The 20,939-nt window shown below is 35.2% G+C and overlaps 1 protein-coding gene across 2 annotated transcripts; it reads right to left on the reverse strand.

The window, feature by feature from the left end:
• Positions 1-293: 293 nt before the first annotated feature.
• LOC138332215 (centromere protein J-like) lies at positions 294-20,912 on the reverse strand. Of its 2 annotated transcripts, none has more exons than XM_069280218.1 (25): positions 20,766-20,912; positions 18,495-18,914; positions 17,993-18,190; positions 17,655-17,812; positions 17,032-17,331; positions 16,463-16,732; positions 16,159-16,207; positions 15,602-15,657; positions 15,197-15,421; positions 14,467-14,826; positions 13,930-14,073; positions 13,488-13,558; positions 12,178-13,217; positions 11,902-12,008; positions 11,278-11,430; positions 10,788-10,891; positions 9,171-9,264; positions 8,731-8,904; positions 8,110-8,227; positions 6,494-6,974; positions 4,944-5,085; positions 4,377-4,517; positions 3,718-3,791; positions 3,143-3,338; positions 294-2,488 (listed from the first exon to the last, which is right to left on the reverse strand). In XM_069280218.1, exons 2-25 carry the CDS (start codon positions 18,838-18,840, stop codon positions 2,360-2,362), a joined length of 5,130 nt encoding a protein of 1,709 aa, XP_069136319.1. In that variant the 5' UTR covers positions 18,841-18,914; positions 20,766-20,912; the 3' UTR covers positions 294-2,359. The 2 variants fall into 2 exon arrangements, with proteins under 2 accessions (XP_069136319.1, XP_069136318.1); XM_069280217.1 differs by having other exon boundaries at positions 17,032-17,334.
• Positions 20,913-20,939: the final 27 nt, after the last annotated feature.

The raw sequence follows: 20,939 nt of genomic DNA on the forward strand, positions 1-20,939 counted from the left end.
ACGTTTCATTCACCGGAAGGGTCAAGTTCTGGGTCAAGTTAGAAAAAGTTCCGTCAGATATGGAACAAATTCATGTGATCGTATTGACGGATAAAGCATATCGTATCGACGGATAAAGCACAAGTTTATCCGGCAGTAGTTATCGGTCAGTATGTGGGACAGTTGCAGGATAAATACATTTATGTATTGCATTTTAATTACCAATTTCACAAAAGTTGGTTTCAATTATATCCATAGGTTGATAACAGAAAACTACTAGAAATGATGTACAGGTAAATTTCTGACACTGTACAGATGACAACAACAATTTTAAGTTTCATATTTTAATGTGCATCATTATTTTTCATTATTTCATAGCAAGGTAGAAACAACTGTAAAAAAAGGCATTTGCAACTTTACTTAAATATATATAATTTTTAATAAATAAGCAACTTCTAAAAGTATCATGAGTGATAACATAAACAAAATTTACACTAAAAAGTAATGATTTAGAACAAATAATCATGCTTTAACATGTATACATTATGAACACGTCGACAAAAGTCTACAAACATATCAGAGCTTCAAAATGCTGAATAGATCTTTTGTATAAATATTTTTTAGGAGCAGTTCCATGCTTGCTAATAAACTTCATCTCTACAATGATAGAATTCAGTGTTTTACCAATACTTTTCTGTCCTAATAAAGTAGTCAAAGTAGACATGCTTTTCTGGCACCAGATTCATCAACACTTCTTTAAAAACAAATTTTTTTTTTCGAGAGAGAGAAAGACCAACTCACAAACTCTTGAAGATCTTAAGAAGAGAAGTAATTCACTTAAGCTCTTGACGCTGATAGATAGAAGAGATTACAGAAGAGCTACAAATTGTGTGATCAAAAGTCATATTCTAGAAGAAGAAAATCGAGTTAGAATAGGAATACATTCTGCAATGTTTTCCCTCAGATTTTTTATCTGAAGGAATTTTTCAATTTAAAATTTCGCCGAGATCATATTGATGAAATTGTGACCACAGATACTATCTTGTGTTAACATATTTAAAATCAAAGCCATTTCATTATTTGCACAATTTGCAGCAGGGCCGTTTTGGATTATGCGGTTTGACTGGTTGGACCTAGTTGTTCGTTTATTAATTAAAGACGGACCTGGTGATTTTATATTGTTTTCAGACGAGCCTTGACAAAGCTCTCACAGGCCTGTATCATAAACTGTAGGTCCGTCAGGTTTTATACTTGAAATAATGACTTTAACCAACGGTCAAAACGGTTGTTCCGAATAAACGAAGACGGCCTAGGTTTTTATCTATAAGTTAATCTTCAGTTATGTTGAATTTTTTATTATGTCAATATCATCAAGTCTACATGATGTAAAAGTAAAAAGAAAATTGATGAGCAGTAACATGATTGAGACGTTTGATAATTACTTTAGCACTAAAAAACAAATGTAGAAAAATCTTAATGCTTAATACAGAAAATAACATAACAATAATTCATTTTGCGTATCTATCACTGGTAAGGTAAAATGATGAGGTAAATGTAGGTGGGTATTCAGATCTAGACAAAATCAACAACAAAAAGATGTAATAATTTTCATTTAGATGCTTTCACTGGTTATCATTGATCAAAAAATCACAAATGATACAATTTTGGATTTTAGTTGTCAAGAATAATGGCGAAATAATATTAGGAATACATTATACTACATTAACTAGTATATGAGGAAGTTGTAACCTCCATTCTATATGTCATCATCTATTGAAGCATTTTCTTTATTCCATTCACCCCTAAAACTTCATTATAGATCGTTCTAGTCCTTGAACTAGGACAGTCCAAATGTCTTCAGGGGTAAATGAGTAAAGTGTTTACCTTGAACAACTGGCCAATAACGTGACAATTGTCTCTATATACAACACTGACAATGTATCACAGGAGATTCAATAACTGTTCACAGATTGTCACAGTATCAATGTCAAATCTCATCCTATTCAGAGAAATCTTATTTGAAATGATTCATCAATTTGGAAAACTTTCGTACTGTGCTTTACATGTGGATAGTTAATTAGATTGAATATAAACAGATCTGAATATAAATGTCAATACAAGATTTACTGATGACGATGATGATGACGACGATAATGTGATGATTGATGGTGATCATGGTGACGATGATGTGATGGTGACCATTGATGATGATGATTATGATGATGAAGATGATGATGATGATGTGATGATGATGACAGCAATAAAGAAAGCACCACTGCTGTAAAGATACAACCGATCAGGAATCTTGATCCTCACATATTTGTAAGCACATCTAAATCGTGACGACGATGAACTGATCATGATGGCAATGATATCAATGCTAGCATCGTCTGTCAACAATAACATTCCCATCTTTGTCCTTAACTCGTATTCTGCCATTAGAATATCGCGTTTCCTGTCGTCCATCTGGGTACACAGTTTTAACTGTTCCATCTGGGTATTCTCGTCTCTGGAACAGAAGATTACGGTGGTTAGTCTGATAGGTAATATAACTACATCTGAGCTCTTATGTATATTACTTCAGACTATCACTAAATGTTTGTGGTAATATACTGTAACATTGATTATTTTTACGAGGATATTTTTTGCAATTACTTTGAACATTGCTTTAATCACAACAATCTAATCCACAAAACATCGAGACATGGTTGAATCATATTTACCCTTAATGTTAGATTGTGAAAATTTTAAACTGCTAAAATGTCATTTTCTTGTTTTTTTATTAGTTAAAATCACAAAAAATTTGATCTGCATAAATTGCTGGTTATATTGTACATTACCCTCTTGAGTTCTGACATGTGGCCTGCTACTACTAACACAAGCCTACATTCTAGATTCCTACCTTATATTCGTGTGTATGTATTTCCCGCTGGCCAAGCCTACATTCTAGATTCCTTTTTTTCCCGCTGGCCAAGCCTACATTCTAGATTCCTACCTTATATTCATGTGTATGTATTTCCCGCTGGCCAAGCCTACATTCTAGATTCCTACCTTATATTCATGTGTATGTATTTCCCGCTGGCCAAGCCTACATTCTAGATCCCTACCTTATATTCGTGTGTATGTATTTCCCGCTGGCCAAGCCTACATTCTAGATCCCTACCTTATATTCATGGGTATGTATTTCCCGCTGGCCATTCGGAAACTCCATGGTTTTGTCCCCATTCTTGTCCACTCGGATCACTGTTCCATCAGGAAATATACTTTCCTCAGAACCATTTTGAAATAAATATTTGATAGTCTGATCGGGGAAAATTATTTCCTTGGTCTTGTCAGGATAATGTTTCTCCACTTGGTTACTATGGATACAAGGATGAATATATCAAAAAGGTTTTCTATCATACAAAAGTAAAATGTATCTATCTATTTAAGTATGTACATACCAGTGAAACAAACAGAATATTATTTTTTGTTATTAACATTTAGTTGTTTTTACTGAAGTGGAATTTAAAAACAGTGAGTTCCAAACATAGCGATATTCAGCTTTTACTCATCAATTATTAAATAAGAAAATTATCATCCTCATTGTGGGAGTCCTGTGAATACTATCATATAATATTATGGTTTTTGTTTTCTTTTTTTAGTTAGAAATATTACATTCCACGAGAAAACTGATAATTTACACCTATAAATCACATTGAAATGCTACAATAGCTCCTGTTGATAGTGGTGACTTACTTTGGAAACTGAAGTATCTCGAGACCATCAGGGTAGGTGGAATGTGTTGTCTGAGCTTCACAGTAGTAGTAAACCTGTAGGAACAGAATCGTCCATATAAATATCTGAAGTGTTCAATGTATTAACAATAGAGGAGTTGGAGAATAATTCACCAGGTAAGTTAATACTTATGTTCTAACATGTAATGATTCTGAAACCTTCCTGCAGTGATGTTATTCCATTCTCTGTATGTCATAACTATTCTATATGACATGCTGTAATTTATGACCTTTGCCATATGACTGATAGGCTGTAAAACACTAAACGAAAGAAATTAAAATGAAAATTAAACAGTCTTAATGGATAATGTTCAACTTTATTTGAAAATTAATTGATTAAGAAAGCATGATTCCTTTCAAACAAAGTTCATAAACTACATAAATAGTTGAACAAATCCCGGTTGAACTGCAGCTGTATACCATGCAATGTATCGCACAAAGAGATATCTGAATTTGAAATATACCATTTTGGTGGAAGAAAAAATAATTTCTAGGCAGTAAAAAAGCATTTAATAATGTAACTAATAATATGTTTTTAGCATCTGACTGAGCAATATTAAATATCAAATTTTTCAATTAATATTAAATATCAAATTTTTCAATTAAAGACTAAACACTTACAATGCGTTGGTCTGGCATGACTTGTTTGATGTCGCCATTAAAGAAAGAGACAATGATTGTCTGTCCATCTGCGGAAATCTCTTTCCGTGTGCCATTAGAAAACAGGATCTCCCTGGCTCCTGTCCTGTACACCCGCTCCACCTGGAAACATTCATTCATGTTAATCATATGGTGAACATTTTTTTCATACTCACATTCTAAAATACTGTAAACATACTTATTTGATTTTAACACAAAATTGTTTGGAACAGATTAGTGTGGCGATGAATTTACACACTGCAATAATTGTTACACTCATGACAATGCGACAAGTCAGTGCAATCCTGTTTTCGCCCAAACGGTCTGGCACAAAAACATGATTATTGCTAAAATATCTATGTTCACAGTTATTATTAAAAAAGCAAATAAATCATAGATAAGTCTATCAATAATTTTTATCAAGGAATGTTTAAAGTAATTCAAAATTCAAAAATTATAAAACTACACCTTAGTAAAATATATTGAATCTGTATTAACCAAATTTCATAATATTTCAACTTTATAAACTTGTGAAAATGACTGTCCTACCTTCCCGTCGGTGTGCTGTAGTTCATCGTATCGACTGTCACCTTTATCAATAGCAGACTTATCAATGTTGTACTTTGATGCCGTTTTTCGAGGGATGTTGTTGTTAAATTGAGCATCTTCAGGGTCAGTATACATACTGGTGCTGCAATACAGATTGATTTTTATTTATTTATTTATTTAACCGGTACAAAATCAAGCACAAAATCCTTTTTATAAGGTCAAGGTCAATTGTTTGTTTGGTTTTACATCCTGTAACCGCCAAGGTCATTTTAGGATGTGCAAGGTTAAGGAGATGGAGGAGAAAACCATCAACCTGCAGGAAGGTTGCATATAACTGCCCAAATGGGTTTTGAATCTGTGACCTAGAGGTGGAGGGCTTCTGAAAATATCTTGGGACATCATCACCACTTGACTATTACGGCCCCATGGGCAAGGTCAACGACATTATCCTTGATAAATATAGAGTGAGGTGCCTCATTTACTGAAGTATATCTTGCCTAATAACTCAGTGATGCATTACATTACTAAGGGCTGTTCCAGTAAAACATATATGGTAGGGGGGGGGAGGCACTTTGAAATTCGGAGACCCACCAATAGAAGTGATTTTCAATTTTGTTGACCCACACACATATCTATTTTTTTGTGAACAAGATCATGGTATAGAAGCGATTTAATTTTTTATTTCACTCCGATTTGTATTTGGATTTACACATTTTGATTTCTAGCATCACCAAAGAGTCCTAGGACAAAATTGCACTTTATATGGTGCAGTGAACTTTTGTTTGATATGCTGCATCTACTACTAAATTTGTATAAGGTACAATCCTTGTAGAACCAGCGTAAAATCTTCTAAACATACTGAAGTGTTTCGCAAGCATAATGCAAAAGTAGACATCTGAACATTCACACTTAAGCTTGTGAACTGCAACTTTTTCCTCGACTTAATACCAGTGAATTTAAATAAAGATCTGTTATTTTGCCAAAACTAATCTGTTGTTTCCTTGTACCATAGTCAAGTTTGAATGAATATAATATGTTTTAGATAAATAGTCTATCATTATTATATCAAAATACTCAGAAAATAGAATAATAGTTTTTATTGAAGATGAACTACACATTAAATATTGTCAAAAATTAACATTTTTTTCAATATTTATTTCTGTATTTTTGTAGTCAGGATGACTGAGCAACATTATGAAACATAAAACTTGCATTTTATTTCAAAAGGTTACAAATGCTTCAGATAGACCCACCCACAGAAGGGATTTTATTGAAACGCCACCCTGGCACAGAAGTGATTTTATTTTGAACCCACCATGGCACATTCTATTTTTAAAGTGCCTTCCCTGGGTGCCATATATGTTTTGCTGGAACAGCCCTAAAATAATCCATGCATCTATTTCATAATTTGCATATTGCAAACTTATCTTTACTAAAAGCAGAATAATCATCCCTTCCCTCGTTACTCCTAATTATCTCTCCTACATGCTCATATAGTATAAAATTATCTTCCGTTATCCCTGTGGTATAGAGTTATCTTCCCTACTTACTCCTGCGGTACGGCAGCTGTAGAGAGCACCTGTCGCGGTACATCCTCAGTTAATGATGTCCGTAACATGTTGCCTTTGTCAGTAAGATTATTTTCCTTGCTGGATGAAGATGACCAAGAGCTGGCTGAAGATTTATTACTCTGATTATTTAAATGTTTCTGCTGACAACCACTGGCCCCAGAATTTCCTGGCAGATGTTTAGAATGACCAGTAGAGGAGGCTTGACTAGTCTGGACATTGGACATCTGTTTAGAGTGACCACTTCCTGTGGATGATTTCCCTGGAGGTTTTGACAGGTTATTTAGACCAACTGTTGCCCCTGGGAGAGATTGGTGGAGTCTGACCCCTTGAGTCCCTGGTGGCGGTGGAGGGGCTCGAACATTGACCTGGGGCTGGAACTGTGACGGGCGGAGATTCATTTGACCTGACACTGCATGTGGTGCGGTGGACGGAGGGTAAGATGACCGACCACTGGATTGATCTGTGGAGAGAATCAATTACCGTATACAAAATAAGTAAAATAAAAGCAAAACGAATAATAAAGGAATCTAAATGGCAGATGTGTGGGAAGATGGTTTATATCGCCATTACTCAACAAGAGGCCCAGAGGACCTGTATCGCTCACCTGGTTTGTAATGCCAAGTAATGTTCTGAATACAAGTTCATTGTTTCTTTTCTGAAGGACTTTGAATATTTACCTCTAATTCCCCTAATGGGCCCCACTCTTTCTGCTCCAGGGGGTCAAAGCCAAAATTTATACGAATTCTGTTAACCTCAAGGATGTTTCTGGCCAAATTTGGTTGCAATCCATGCAGAACTCTAGGACAAGTAACGATTTATAGGATTTACCTCTATTACCCCTATTGGGCCCCACCCCTCCTGCCCCAGGGGGGTCAGGGTCACCATTTATGCAAAATCTGATCCCCTTCCCCTAAGGAAGTTTCTGGCCAAATTTGGTTGTAATCCATGCAGAACTCTAGGACAAGTAGCGATTTATAGGATTTACCTCTTTTACCCCTATTAAGCCCCGCCCCTCCTGCCCCAGGGGGGTCAGGGTCACCATTTATGCAAAATCTGATCCCCTTCCCCTAAGGAAGTTTCTGGCTGAATTTGGTTGCAATCCATGCAGAACTCTAGGACAAGTAGCGATTTATATGATTTACCTCTATTACCCCTTTTCGGCCCCGCCCCTCCTGCCCCAGGGGGGTCAGGGTCATCATTTATGCAAAATCTGATCCCCTTCCCCTAAGGAAGTTTCTGACCAAATTTTGTTAAAATCCATGCAGTACTTTATGACAAGTAGCGATTTAAAGGAAATGTTGACGGACGGACGACGGACGCCGCGCCATGGCAAAAGCTCACCGGCCCTTCGGGCCAGGTGAGCTAATAACCATTTATATTTTGCTTGAAAAGAAAACCTTTTTTTAAACTAATACATATTTTCTGATATTATGTAATAGTATATTAGTCTTAAATGTCCCATATTGCTTCTGATTTTTTTCCTTTTTATTTTGCGAAAAAAACACACTAAGTGGCCCATTGTCTCAGGTGACCTAAAAAAAAGCAATATTCAGGAATGGGTTTTTTTTTTCAAGTAAACTAATCAGCAGTATTACCTCTCACAGGATCTTTCTCCTCTTCCGAGTCAGTGGTCTGGAAGTCGGCTGAGTTGGTTATTTGATTTCGGAAGTTCTGTGTCATATGGTTATTGTCCTTCCCTGCTGAAGGATTTCCCTGGAGAAAGAAACATAAAATATGAGCCATAACATCAGGTAAAATCATCAGCACCTGGCAAAAGCTTCACATAGGATTTAAACTTGGAACCAAAGGTGGAGTATTAATGTTGAAATAATGTATCAACCATTTTTGTGTGTGCTGTGACTGGAATATACCAGTATATCTATACATCCTTCTCAGAATGTGATAAGAAAGAAGAGAAAGTCATGGTTTTTAATTTTGATTCAATGATCGCTATATTTTAGTAATGAATAATGCTTTAAATGCACCATCTTATCTTCTGATACAATGTCAAAGAACAATCATCCAGGATAGGGCAGGAAATGAAATAGAGAAATTCAAATATTTTTTTTTTTAAAGATAAGACTTTACACATTGAATGAATAAAACACTTTCTGATGCACAGAAAATTTTCAAAGCTTTGAGTTATACGAAGTAATGTTTCTCTAAAAGATGCTTGAGTGTAGAGAATTAAGGTGGGGAAAGTCTAGAAATATTACTTTTCCAGTTTGTTCTCGTTGTAACCATTCGAGGCGTTTTTTCTCCATCAGTTTGATTTCCTCCTTTAACTCCCCATTCTCTTGTTCAAGCTGCTCAATCTTACTGCGTTGACGAGATGTACTATTTGTCCAACGTGTGTCTTTCCTTTTCATTTCTTCTTGGAGGTCTTGAAGCTGTACACAACATAATAGAGTCAACAACATTTGACCTGAAGGGACAAACCTGTACATTCACCCCAGGTTACATACACTACAATCTGCTTTGATTCTCAGCCTCAGATTCTATTGTACAACCTCTTGTTATAAGGTTGATTTCTGCTTTGATTCTCAGCCTCAGTTTCTATTGTACAACCTCATGTTATTAGGTTGATTTCTGCTTTGATTCTCAGCCTCAGTTTCTATTGTACAACCTCATGTTATAAGGTTGATTTATTATTTACCTGTTTCTTAAGCATTTCAATTTCCTCACGCTCTTTCTTATCTGGTAGTGCTCTGGAAGCCTTCTGGTATTTCTCAAACATTTTCTTTTCATGTCTGTAAAACAAGACAATACATATGAGTTTTAATGAATTGCTTTTAATCTAGAAATAGATATCATAGTTATCACCTTTGAACTTTGACAAGAGATCATTACAGGCACCAACTTACTGTGATGAAGTCTGAGTATTTACTTTCCTGTGATATTTATAAAGATGGTACTGTGTGTGAAACCAACTTTCTTTCACATGATATTTATTTCCTCAAATTTCACGAGCAGTTAATTTGCTGCCCTTTATCTCTGTAAATGTATATATGGTAAACCTCACTTATATTCATAGATATCTTCATTAACTTTTAAATTTGTGAATGTTAATCTTTGTAAACTTGTTTTCAAATGGATATCATGAAATTTAGTAGCTGAAGTTTTCCAGAAAATATTTCATTATACTCTAAAACATGAAATGTTCATGTGTTCTTCTGATTTGAAGTTCTCAAAATAATTTGTGAGTAATACACGAAAACAACGAAAACAAGGACATAGTCATTCAGATCCCCCACCAATGGAGATATCAAAGCTGAAGTAAGTTTGATTGTGGAGACTTATGTGTATGAAAAAAAAACAGGAAAAAGGAAGTTGAGCTAAAGAAAGATGGTGTATAATTCAAGTAGAGCGGGGCTGCAATTGTTGAATCAGGTATACAGCCTTGACATTTATATTATACTATATACACAAAGATGGGTGGAGTTTTGCAAAGTAACATTTACCATTTACCATGATATTTTCAGCAATGTTTCCATGGTAACGGAAAAAGTGCAAAAAATGAAAACCTAAAAATAGCAAAAGGTACGACTAGACCATAAAAAGAATGTGTCTATGAAGTTTCGTGGAAATATCTCTGCTGGTTTTAGAGTTATGCTCCGGAAAGAACCTGCTACAAAAATATGATATTTTCAGCAATGTTTCTATGGTTACAGAAAAAAGCACGAAAAGTGAAAACCTAAAAATAGCAAAAGGCACTACTAGACCATAAGAACAATGTATCTATGAAATTTCATGGAAATATCTCTGCTGGTTTTAGAGTTGTGCTCCGGAAACGATTCTTACGCAAAAATCTGCCATTTTCAGCAATGTTTCCATGGTTACAGAAAAAAGTACAAAAAGTGAAAACCTTAAAATAGCAAAAGGCACTACTAGACCATAAGACTAATGTGCCTATGGAGTTCCGTGCATATATCTCAACCGGTTTTCCAGTTATGCTCCGGAAACGAACCTGGTACAAAATATGATATTTTCAGCAATGTTTCCATGGTTACGGAAAAAATGCAAACAATGAAAACCTAAAAATAGCAAAAGGCACTACTAGACCATAAGACCAATATGTGTATGAAGTTTCGTGGAAATATTTCTACTGGTTTTAGAGTTATGCTCCGGAAACCATTCGTACGGACAGACGGACGGAACCCATTTGTATATCCCCTGCCAACTTCGTTGGGCGGGGGATAAAAATTCAACATAACGTTTAAAATCAAGTATTTGTTCTGCCCTGGTTCACATAAAACCTTTGACAGGTACTTACCTAAGTTTTTTCATTTCTTCTTTCTTATATTCTTGTATGCGCTGGAGTTCTGCATTTTTTTCTTTCTCAAAATCTCCAATTTCCTTTTTCAATTTTGTTAATCCCTGAGAAGAATTGTTCAGTGAAATTAAGGGAAAGTGTTGGAGTCTAAACTTTATTGTATCAATTTCTAATACATGTAGACCAAAATGTGGTTTTGGTGAGGTAAAAATTAGTTATTTTCAATTTCCACAATATTTCACTGTTTTCACCTTTGAGCTTGAATGTGTTTGTACATCCAGACTCACTAGAAATGACCTGTACTTTACCATTACTGACTACATATTGTACTGATACTTATAGGGAGAAAACTGAACATTTGGACTCATTAACCAGTAAAGGGTCTTATATAGGACTAATTTTCTGTAAATTTGATATCAATGTTTGCTTCAAAATATCCTATATGATAACATCACCATAAATGTTTTCGAAAAAAAGGAGCAAAATTTACCTCTTCTCTCTCTTTCCGTAATTTCTCTAAATTTGCATTTTCACTTCTGAACTTCTCAATTTCTTTTTCCAGCTCAGCAAGTTTCTCTCTGAGAATCTTGGACTGAACACCATCACCAGTGGAGGCTGAGTTGTTGGCAGGCATCTTCTGCTCCTAAAGTTGTAAACAATCGTACAATTATTTTACCAAAAAACTTCCAGTGAACAATGAAAATACACTTAGAAATAAATCTTCTAAATTTACAGTATATTCTACTGAGGGGATCACAAAATAAAGAAAGTGTATCCACAATGGTGGAGAAGTTCTTAGTATTTAATAGTCCATCTAATAACAATTAAAATATGGCATATTTAATCTGACCATATACAATATTGTACTTCAAGGACAACAAAAAAATTGAATATTATGAATATTTTTCAGAGTGAATAATTACCAGTATCTCATTTCAGGAGACAATACAATAATTAGGTTAATATAATAATACTATTTTGAAATTTTACAGAGTACGGACTATTAAACGGCTAGACAATATGTGTAAAAATATCACTTTTAGTACAGTATTGTTTGTTTTCTGTTGATAACCAGCCTGGATGATAATTACAGACAAATCTGAGAATATCTTACCTGTAGTTGCTGTAGTTTGGATGGCTGAGGTTTGAGTTTGGGGAACAATCGAGTCATTAGATTAGAAGTGGGAGGAGTCCCGTCACTGCCTGCAGTACCGGCAACACCTGGTGATGGATAAAATAATTAAAGAAACAGGACATACAGTGGCTGTATTGATACAAAACAAACTTCAGCTGCAGATTTAACAGATTAACCACAAAACTTCATCTTTACTTTACTTTGTTTCACCAAACGCTCTTTAAAACACTCAAGTTTCATGAGATTAAATCACACCTGTTTTTGACTTCTCTTGCTCCGAACTCTTGCGTGGTGATTTTGATTTCAATGTAGTCTCACCCCACTCCTCATCATCATCAAAGTCATCATCATCATCGTCGTCACTTTCCTCTGTTTTCTCCTCCACTTTTCTCCGACCTTCCCCCTGGTTAGGGTTCACTGCTTTGGTCTCTAAAAATGACTGAATTTGTGACCTGGAACCCTTAGCACTGATTTTCAAGGCCGAATAGGATGTGTCACTATCATTTCCAGAATTTTCATCTCCATCTTTTGACGATAAGTCTGATGAAATTCTAGGACTAGAAAATTTGCCATGAATTTGAAAATCATTATCATTATCAGTGTCATCTTCCTCTTCATTCTCTGTAACTTTTTCTTTCACTTGCGATAGAGAACTAGGAACTTTAGCACCATGTGACGTGGGTAAAACATCACGTGAGATAACAATAGGAGATTTAGACTGAGGTACATAGGCACTTGAGTTAAAACTAAGATTGAAATTATCTTCACTCTGCTCTCCATAATTAGACGATACATATCCCTTTTCAGTTCCTTGTGAAAATTGTGACTGAGTAGGTACAGCACCGGGGTTTAGTTTCTGTAAAAGACTAGACACAGTACTCATTGTAGATCTATCCTCCTTTGTTGCTACTTTCCTAGTCATAACTTTAGACGGAGATCTGGGAAAAAATGTTTCCGAGTCACCATCAGAATTATTGTCATTACGATTGTTTAGCACAAAGTGATCCTGCTCTGTTTGAGCACCTGAACTGGAGAAATTACTTTTTGTCTGTTTCACATTCTCTATCACTTCATCTGAGTCATCTGATGAAGTTTCGTCTTCCTCCTCATCATCATCGTCATCTGAACTTTCCTCTTCATCGTTTCTATCCTCAGACTCACTACTATCTGTGTCACTCCAGGATTCGTCATCTTCCTCAATTCTGGGAGAAAGTTTAGACTTCATTTCCATATCCCCATGTTTGGGCATCAGTTTTTTAGTTTCTCTTGTATCTTGAAGTTTGGAATTGTCAGTCCTGTAAAAATGTAGAAAGACAATTAGAATACAACATTAATGAATAAAAATGATAAAATATTATTTACTACATGTACCTCAAGAGGTCTGAACTAAAGTGTATTTTTGTGTTTCTTGAAAATTAGTCAATAATTTATATCAAATAGCAATTTTCCCAGCTATACTTAGCATTTGATAGATTATTACTAACGACACAACTAACAGGGGTCCTACGTTAATTACTGTCATGATGTTTTGTATAATTTTATATTATTGACATGTAGCAGATTACCTTGATGGTGCCGTGGGTGGGTCCTTCTTGATGTTGGCCTCCAGCTGTTTAGCTACAGACTGTCGGGGAGACTGGAACAAAAACACACTCAGTATACAACGACGGTTTAAATATTCTACCCACCACATCTTAGATATTAAAATTCTTACTTTTATCATAAACGAAATTTTAGTTTTGTGGCTAATCTTAATAAAATATCAGATACAACAGACTTAATCAAAAGGTTAATTTTCTTGACAGATTTGCATGTTCATGATTTAGTCCAAAGCTAGCTCTCTCTCCAGCCATAAATTATGTTTTATTATTTAATTTATAGGTGATTTGTTTTGTCATGTAAACTTCGTTATGAAAGTTTACTACATAAAAAGCTAATAGTAACATGAAAAAATTTCTGCAATAGAGAAAATCTTTCCTGCTGTTTCGTATTGATATGACCACTCACCTGTTGTCGTTTTGGAGGTTGTTGAAACTGTCGCAGTCTATCTCGCTGCATTACCTTGACCACTACAGATGAATTACTACAGAAGGAAGCATTATCTGCAAAATTCTCCAGCATTTCAAATTCATCCAAATCCTCTTGTTCCATCTGTAAAAGATCATTAAGGAGTTTTGGTTATGAAACATTTTTGGCACAAACCAGTGTAACTTAATCTTAAAATCAAGTATATAATTTTAGAATAACACTCAATTAAATCTCAAATCAAAAATACAATGAAAATCACGAATTCTAATCTCCAATTCTTTAATTATAGCTAATCACGATATGAACAAGGCATCAACATCAATTAAAGCGGGTCTTTGTAATTCAAATTTATGGTCAACTCTGTTAATCCATGATGATATATTTCAATGAATAGAATTTTACTGACAATTTACTATATCAGGTGTTTCTTTATGAAATCAATAAATAATTACAATTCTTTAATAACCAATACTACAAATGACATTCATTTTACATGACAGAGAGAAAAAAGCCTACCTCTGCATTTATCTCCCTTTGTTGTAGCTTTTCAATGAAGGAGGTATCATCTGGTATAGAATCAGGTGCTTTCGATATTCTTGAAGGAATACGTGATTTGATCTCCTCAATTTCAAGTTGGCGATTACTTTGTCCCTTTGATCTTTCCTGGTCACCATTTCCTTGACCTATATAATTTTCACGAATAGGAATTTGAGATTCACCTGATCTTTGACCTTCTCCCTTTAAGTTTGTATCACTGGCTTGCTTATAAACTGGTCTCTGATTGGTTGATCCAGATTTAGGTTGAATTGATGATTGGTTGGTGTCTTTCTGCTGACTCCTAGGTGATGTCTTTAGAACAAGCTTTGTCTGCGGTTGCTGAAAAAACAATAAACTCTTAATCCATCTTACAGTGCAGGAATGATATTCTTAAATCTACATTATGTGGCAGACTCAAATGTCATTATTCATTTCATCAATCATTTTCTGAATTATTTACTGACTTTTCATTATATTTTTGTGGAATGATTTCATGCCAATCAGATAATTACAATAGAGCTAACAATATCTACAGTCCTAACACTCTAGCTACAAACATATAATGCCCCTGGACACTCGAAATTCAATTTACCTTGGTTTTTCCCCGTGGAGACTTGACAATTCAATTTACCTTGGTTTTTCCATGTGGAGACTTGACAATTCAATTTACCTTGGCTTTTCCCTGCGGAGACTCGACAATTCAATTTACCTTGGTTTTTCCCCGTGGAGACTTGACAGCAGGTTTAGTGGAAGGTTTACTACTGGGTTTACTGGATGGCACTGCTTTGTTCTCTTTGCTAGACAAAGTGACCTCCCTTTTACTCCCTGCCTGTTTAACGGCCCCTTTTGTCAAGCCAAACCGCGCCAATCCTTGGCCTCTCTTCAGGAAAGGTCTCCTCGGACTCTGAGTGGAATCCTCTTCATTCGCTCGTAACTATGGAAACAAAAAAATCAAATTCTTCAGATAATACCTTTTTTTTTCATTGCCAAAAGGATTTGTTTTTCATTATTGTTATTTTATTTTTTTCATATCGGAGCTATAAAAACACATCATCATATATCAAAGTAAAAAACTTGAGTCGAGTAATAGCAACAAAAAAGAAAACAAATTTACCCTCTCCTCTTCTTCTCGAAGTTGTTCTTCCAGCATTTGTTCAAATGTTTTCTTACCTGAACAAAAAAGAGAATTTAGATAAAACAACATTGAGAGAAATGATGATTTCAGCATTTCTCTAACTGTTAAATCTAATATAAGGGATATGTACATCTTACTTCTTTGGTTTAAAGAGTTATCTTATGTAAACTCTAATATTCCCTAACAGCAAATTTGAATTACCATATAATATTTGAATATTATTATTCTATACTAAATAATCAGAAACTGAGCTACGTCTTAAAATTCTCTTGGGTTTTTCCTACATCCAAAATGTGATTTTTTTTGTCCAGAACATGGTCATCATTAATCATTCTGTTAATTATAATTAGACCTGGTAATTTATAAAATTCATGTTTGGTCTTTCTAGATCATATACTTCATTCATCAGAGCTAAATCAAGCAAACCCTTAAATTGATGATAATGACAACAAAAGGGAAATCTATCCCTGCATATTGTCTTCACATCAAAAGTGACAGAAAAACTTGAGTGAAAGTGTAAGTATGACGTTACTTACCAGCCACCAAAGGCTTGATTGGTCTCTCATCAGGCTGTAACATGTCGTCCTGTAACAGTAACATCAGTCAAAATGAACAGATTTTGTGAAAAGCAATGCAGACTGCTTCCTTTCTACTGCATCGAATATTCACACTTTTTCATTTCTTTTGCTATATATTGTGACCTACACTCTTAAGTCTATTTCAACATATAACATAACTATACTCAACGTCACCAAAGGTAACATACCTCCTTAATCTTTAAGTCACCTTAACTATACATCCCTATTGATATAGAATTGTGTCATTAAATAAATTATTTACGTTGTATCCTCTTTCCAATGTTTCTTCATTCTCATTTTCCTCTGACTCATCATCTTCATCTAATGGATACTGTTCTAGCTCATCACCGATTTCATCATCTCTGTCATCTCCAGCTGTGGCCTCATTCTGGTGAACATAACCACTTTCTCCCACCTTGTTTGGTTGATGGTCAAGAGGACTGGAAGATAATCGTAATGTCCCAATGCCTTCGTCCATTTCTAAATCATTGCTACCAAATGCTGAAGACCTTTTACTCTTGTCTAGTTTTCCCTGAAACATAACCAAACAATTATAGTGTTTACACATCAATAACGATAAACAGTTTGGTAAAAAAACCTATATAAATTGTTAACTAACACAACAAAATGATTAATGCAAAAGTTAAAACGGCAGTACAAAGGGGGGCATACCTTAGATCAAATATGGAAAGTCTACATATGAAAAAACAACAGTGGTAACATATCAATCCAAATTAGTTCATTGCTAGAACTCTTGGAAGCTGAAAATGTTTCCTTTCTATTCCTTTTCAGAATTTATTAGAAATCAATCCATCACAATTTGTTTCTCACCTGAGTCCGTCCTGGTTTTGTGGGAGCCATGTGACCCTGAGAAGGCATTGATTGGAACACCTGAGAGGGAGCCAATGTCTTCTGGTGGGTTCCTCGATGATGTGTAGTGGGATTTGCCATACTGTTATTACGTTCACCCACCTCTGATACAGACTCTAGATTAGGAAACTCGTCAGTCATCGCCTGGCTCCCAGTCGCCGAGTTTGTATCACTGAACAAATCCGGATTTGTTTTAACTTCGTCGTTTTCTTCATCGAGGTTGACATACATCACAGGGCGAGGTATCTGTCCACCAGCTTGCTGCTGAAATTGATCAAATGGTATTTGATGTCTAAATATGAAGGTAGCCTAGAAGCCATTGGCTTAATAAAGGCAAAACATCAAGTATGTCTTAGTAAAGATCAAGCATTAGGTATGTCAGGTATAACAATACATATTATTGTAAAAGGGTTTTACCTAATACTACTGAATTATTATAAACATCTGCTGAACAATAAAACATTGAAATAGCACATAAACCTGTATATATACATCATTCTAATTGAGTTTAAATAAATAGTCAGACTGCAAAACACATTAAAATCTCACTTTTGAATTTCCGTTTGATTTTGTTTGTAACTAACCTCTGCCATGCCTGGTGGTAAAGACTGGACGTTAGGGGGCCTCTGTATACTGCCGTTTTGCATCATTGGAGGAAAGTTTGGCCCCTGTCCCCGTTGTCTAATGGGAGGAGTTCTGGTAGGGCACATAGAGTTATCCATCTGACTGTTCTGTTTACCAGCTGAAATAAAACATAAACAGAAGACATCAATGTGAGAAGAATTTAGAAGGTTATTTGAATGGGCTCCTGTCTTAAATTTGATGACTTTTGGGAAACTTTCAAAAACATGTGATCCGGGAATGTGGGAAGTTACAAAAACTTATAAACAAATCTGTGGTAGTGTGTAGGAGGCCTACTTACACCACTGTGAATCACGCTGTTTAGCGATGAGTGCCTGTGTACGCTGTTGTTCTGACTTCAGAGCTTCTAACTGCATCTGTTGTTGTTTCATAAGCATGTCTTGCTGCTGAAGCTGCCATGACCGCAGTTCTTTAAAGCGCTGGAGAAGCCGAGCTTGTTCCATGTTCTGTTGTTGTTCAAGAATTTCCATAGTGGCATCTATAAGAAGAAAAACATCCTTTAAGTACATAAAAATAATCTTTCTGATAAATTATTAATTTTGCTTGATGCATTATTATACATATATATATATATATATATATATATATAAGATGGTCTTATAGTTCTCATCATATATCCAAAACAACCTTGCAAATTCACATGTCAGATTGATTATCTGGCTTAAATAGTTTTCTTTTTAAACTTCCAGAAAAAAAAGAACAAAAATTGCTGGCTGCAACTAATTTTATGTTTTACACAGCTAATAATGTGCTTTTAAAATAACTAATAAATATGTATCTACCCTTTGCAGGTTTTTTCTCAATCTGGGTATTCATCATGCCCATCATCATGGCATTTTGTGCAAACATTGGATTTCGCATGGCTGCCTCAAAATTGAAAGCTTGGTTGAACATTTCCATTGGTAGGTTAGCAGCCATGACAGGTAGACTATTCATCCCATTAGGAGTTGGAACATCCCCATTTGACTGCATATCAGTCACAGGTCCCACCCCTGCTTCTTGATTGGCTTGTCCTGGGAATGGCCCACCTCTTGATCCCATGGATTGGTTTAGGTCAAGGTTGGGCCTGCCTCCTCCAGAATTTCCAGCAGGCCATGCAGGATTAGGAGGAGGGAAATAGTCATCCATGTTTTGAGAAAGGATTTACATTTAGTCTTCTTTGAAGAGCACACTCAAGTTTGTAGACAAAAAAAATTAACTGACTGAAAAGAAGACAAAAATGAAGGTCAATAAAGAATCCAGATATTTTTCAACTGATTTCATGGTATGGATCCATCAAAGTTTAATACTTTTAAGACAAGTTTAAGACAAACCCAATAAATACTCTAATCGAGCACGCTTGAGTATGTTGCGGTTTTTATTGAAGTTTCATAAAGTTTAATACTGTATTCATCAAAATTTGTGCCCCTCCTCCCACTGCCTCCTCCTATAAGCGCCCCTCCACTTTTCTTGAGAGGGAGTTGGAAGTTTTATAGCTAGTTGTATCCCATATCACATGAACGTGGGAGTCTTTTACATGCAAATCAAGACAAAATAATGGTTCTCAAAGGTTGAAAGGTGTATATATATGCATATTTAATGTAATAGAAATTCTTTTAGTATCAGTATTCGAAGTCAGCTGGACTTGAACCCACGAATCCAGACTTAATCTTGTCCGACGCTATACCGACTGAGCTAAAGGGAAATTCCCCCTGGTGCGAAGCTAGAAGGCAACAGTATCACTCTGTGCAATGAAAACCTGCTACACAATATCAATTTATGATGTAATTTAATATTGTCATCTCCACTCAATATCAAACAAGGCAGACATGCGAGTAACTCTATTGCAGGTTTTGCGGCATGGCTTCAAATAACATATTTTGTAATTACTGCAAGCTTTCTCATTTTCAGAATTTCTGTACAATTGTCAGCATACCCAGAGGATCAATATGATAAATGAATAATGTGGTATTAGAACATGTGACCTGCACATGCTATACCGATTTAGCTACTTGACCCAGAATTTGGCATGGCTAACCAGAAATTGACAAAAAGAGTGAATATCAAAATGCAACGGTGCTTTTACCACGTTGGGGACAGTCACACTACCGTATATGCAGGATAGTCCTGCATTTGAGTAATAGACCTGTATTTGAGGGATAATTTTGTCACAGGGACCTGGCACGAAAATTTTTTAACCAACAGTATATATATATATATTATAGTATATGTATACTGTTAGTAAAAAAAATTGTGCCAGGTCCCTGTGAATTCTGTTACGCAAATGCAGGAGTCTGTGAAATGAAAATGGATAAAGTTGTTTTAAAAATTAGTACCAAAAATGGGCGTCATAATTTTCCGATAGCTCTATAACTGATTGAAGACTTTATGTTTCCGTGTATGAACTATCGAATTCTATTATCTCACTTTGTAATAAAGTGACAATTTAGGTGCTCTCCATAGACTACACTCACTGTGTATAGCCATCAGGGAAATTTAGTACAAATGTCAGGGTTGATTGACTTTTACCTGTGTTCTTTTTTAGCCCCATAGTAAGCAATAGAGGTGATTTTGTTTGTTGTTTTCACAAACATTTAGGTAATGAAACTTGTTTCCATTTCAGTAATAATGTGGAAAGTTGTGTAAGTGATGATGCCATGTAAAAATTATGATACCCTTTTTTGATAACATTGTATAAAACAACTTTATCAGTTTTCATTTCACAGAATCCTGCATTTGCGTAACAAAATTATTCCTCAAATACAGCACTGTTACTCAAATGCAGGACTATCCTGCATACATGCAGTTTTAGAGAATGTGTATTTGCTATTCCACTGACAGTGCACTATTATTATATAGTCTAAAATAAATTAGAATCAAATAGAAATCAATTTAATCTGATTTTACCTATATCAACAAACAGAATAGCACGAAATCGAAAAAATAACTTTTTTTTACGTAAGAAAATGAATCCAAATCTAAAATCAAAACATCTGACATGTGCGCCAACTCAAAACAAGCTGTTGCATGCAAGTCAGTTGTATATGTCAGATCGAAGAAATTAGGAGCTGCACCTCGAAGAAAACTGTGTCTGTTCTTCCACAGCTTCACATTTCTCAATATGGCTGGACAGTATCTCGAATATTGTTGAAAATGAAAAGATATGAAGGTCGTATCCTGCGTTACCCCATTGCTTGTTTACAAATGTCCGCCATTTTCTGTAAAAAGTTTTGGCTAGCGAGATTTGG

This window comes from Argopecten irradians, chromosome 9 (genome assembly GCF_041381155.1).
Source record: "Argopecten irradians isolate NY chromosome 9, Ai_NY, whole genome shotgun sequence".
Classification (NCBI taxonomy): Eukaryota; Metazoa; Mollusca; class Bivalvia; order Pectinida; family Pectinidae; genus Argopecten; species Argopecten irradians.

Bases quoted from the DNA above. Each gene is read 5' to 3' on its own strand.
- LOC138332215 (XM_069280217.1), bottom strand. From the start codon at position 18,840: ATGGATGACTATTTCCCTCCTCCTAATCCTGCATGGCCTGCTGGAAAT. The intron at 13,218-13,487 runs GTAATCTGCTAC...ACATTTTTACAG, and splicing joins CCACCCACGGCACCATCAAG to GACTGACAATTCCAAACTTC. The intron at 5,086-6,493 runs GTAAGTAGGGAA...TCTGTATTGCAG, and splicing joins ACAGCTGCCGTACCGCAGGA to CACCAGTATGTATACTGACC.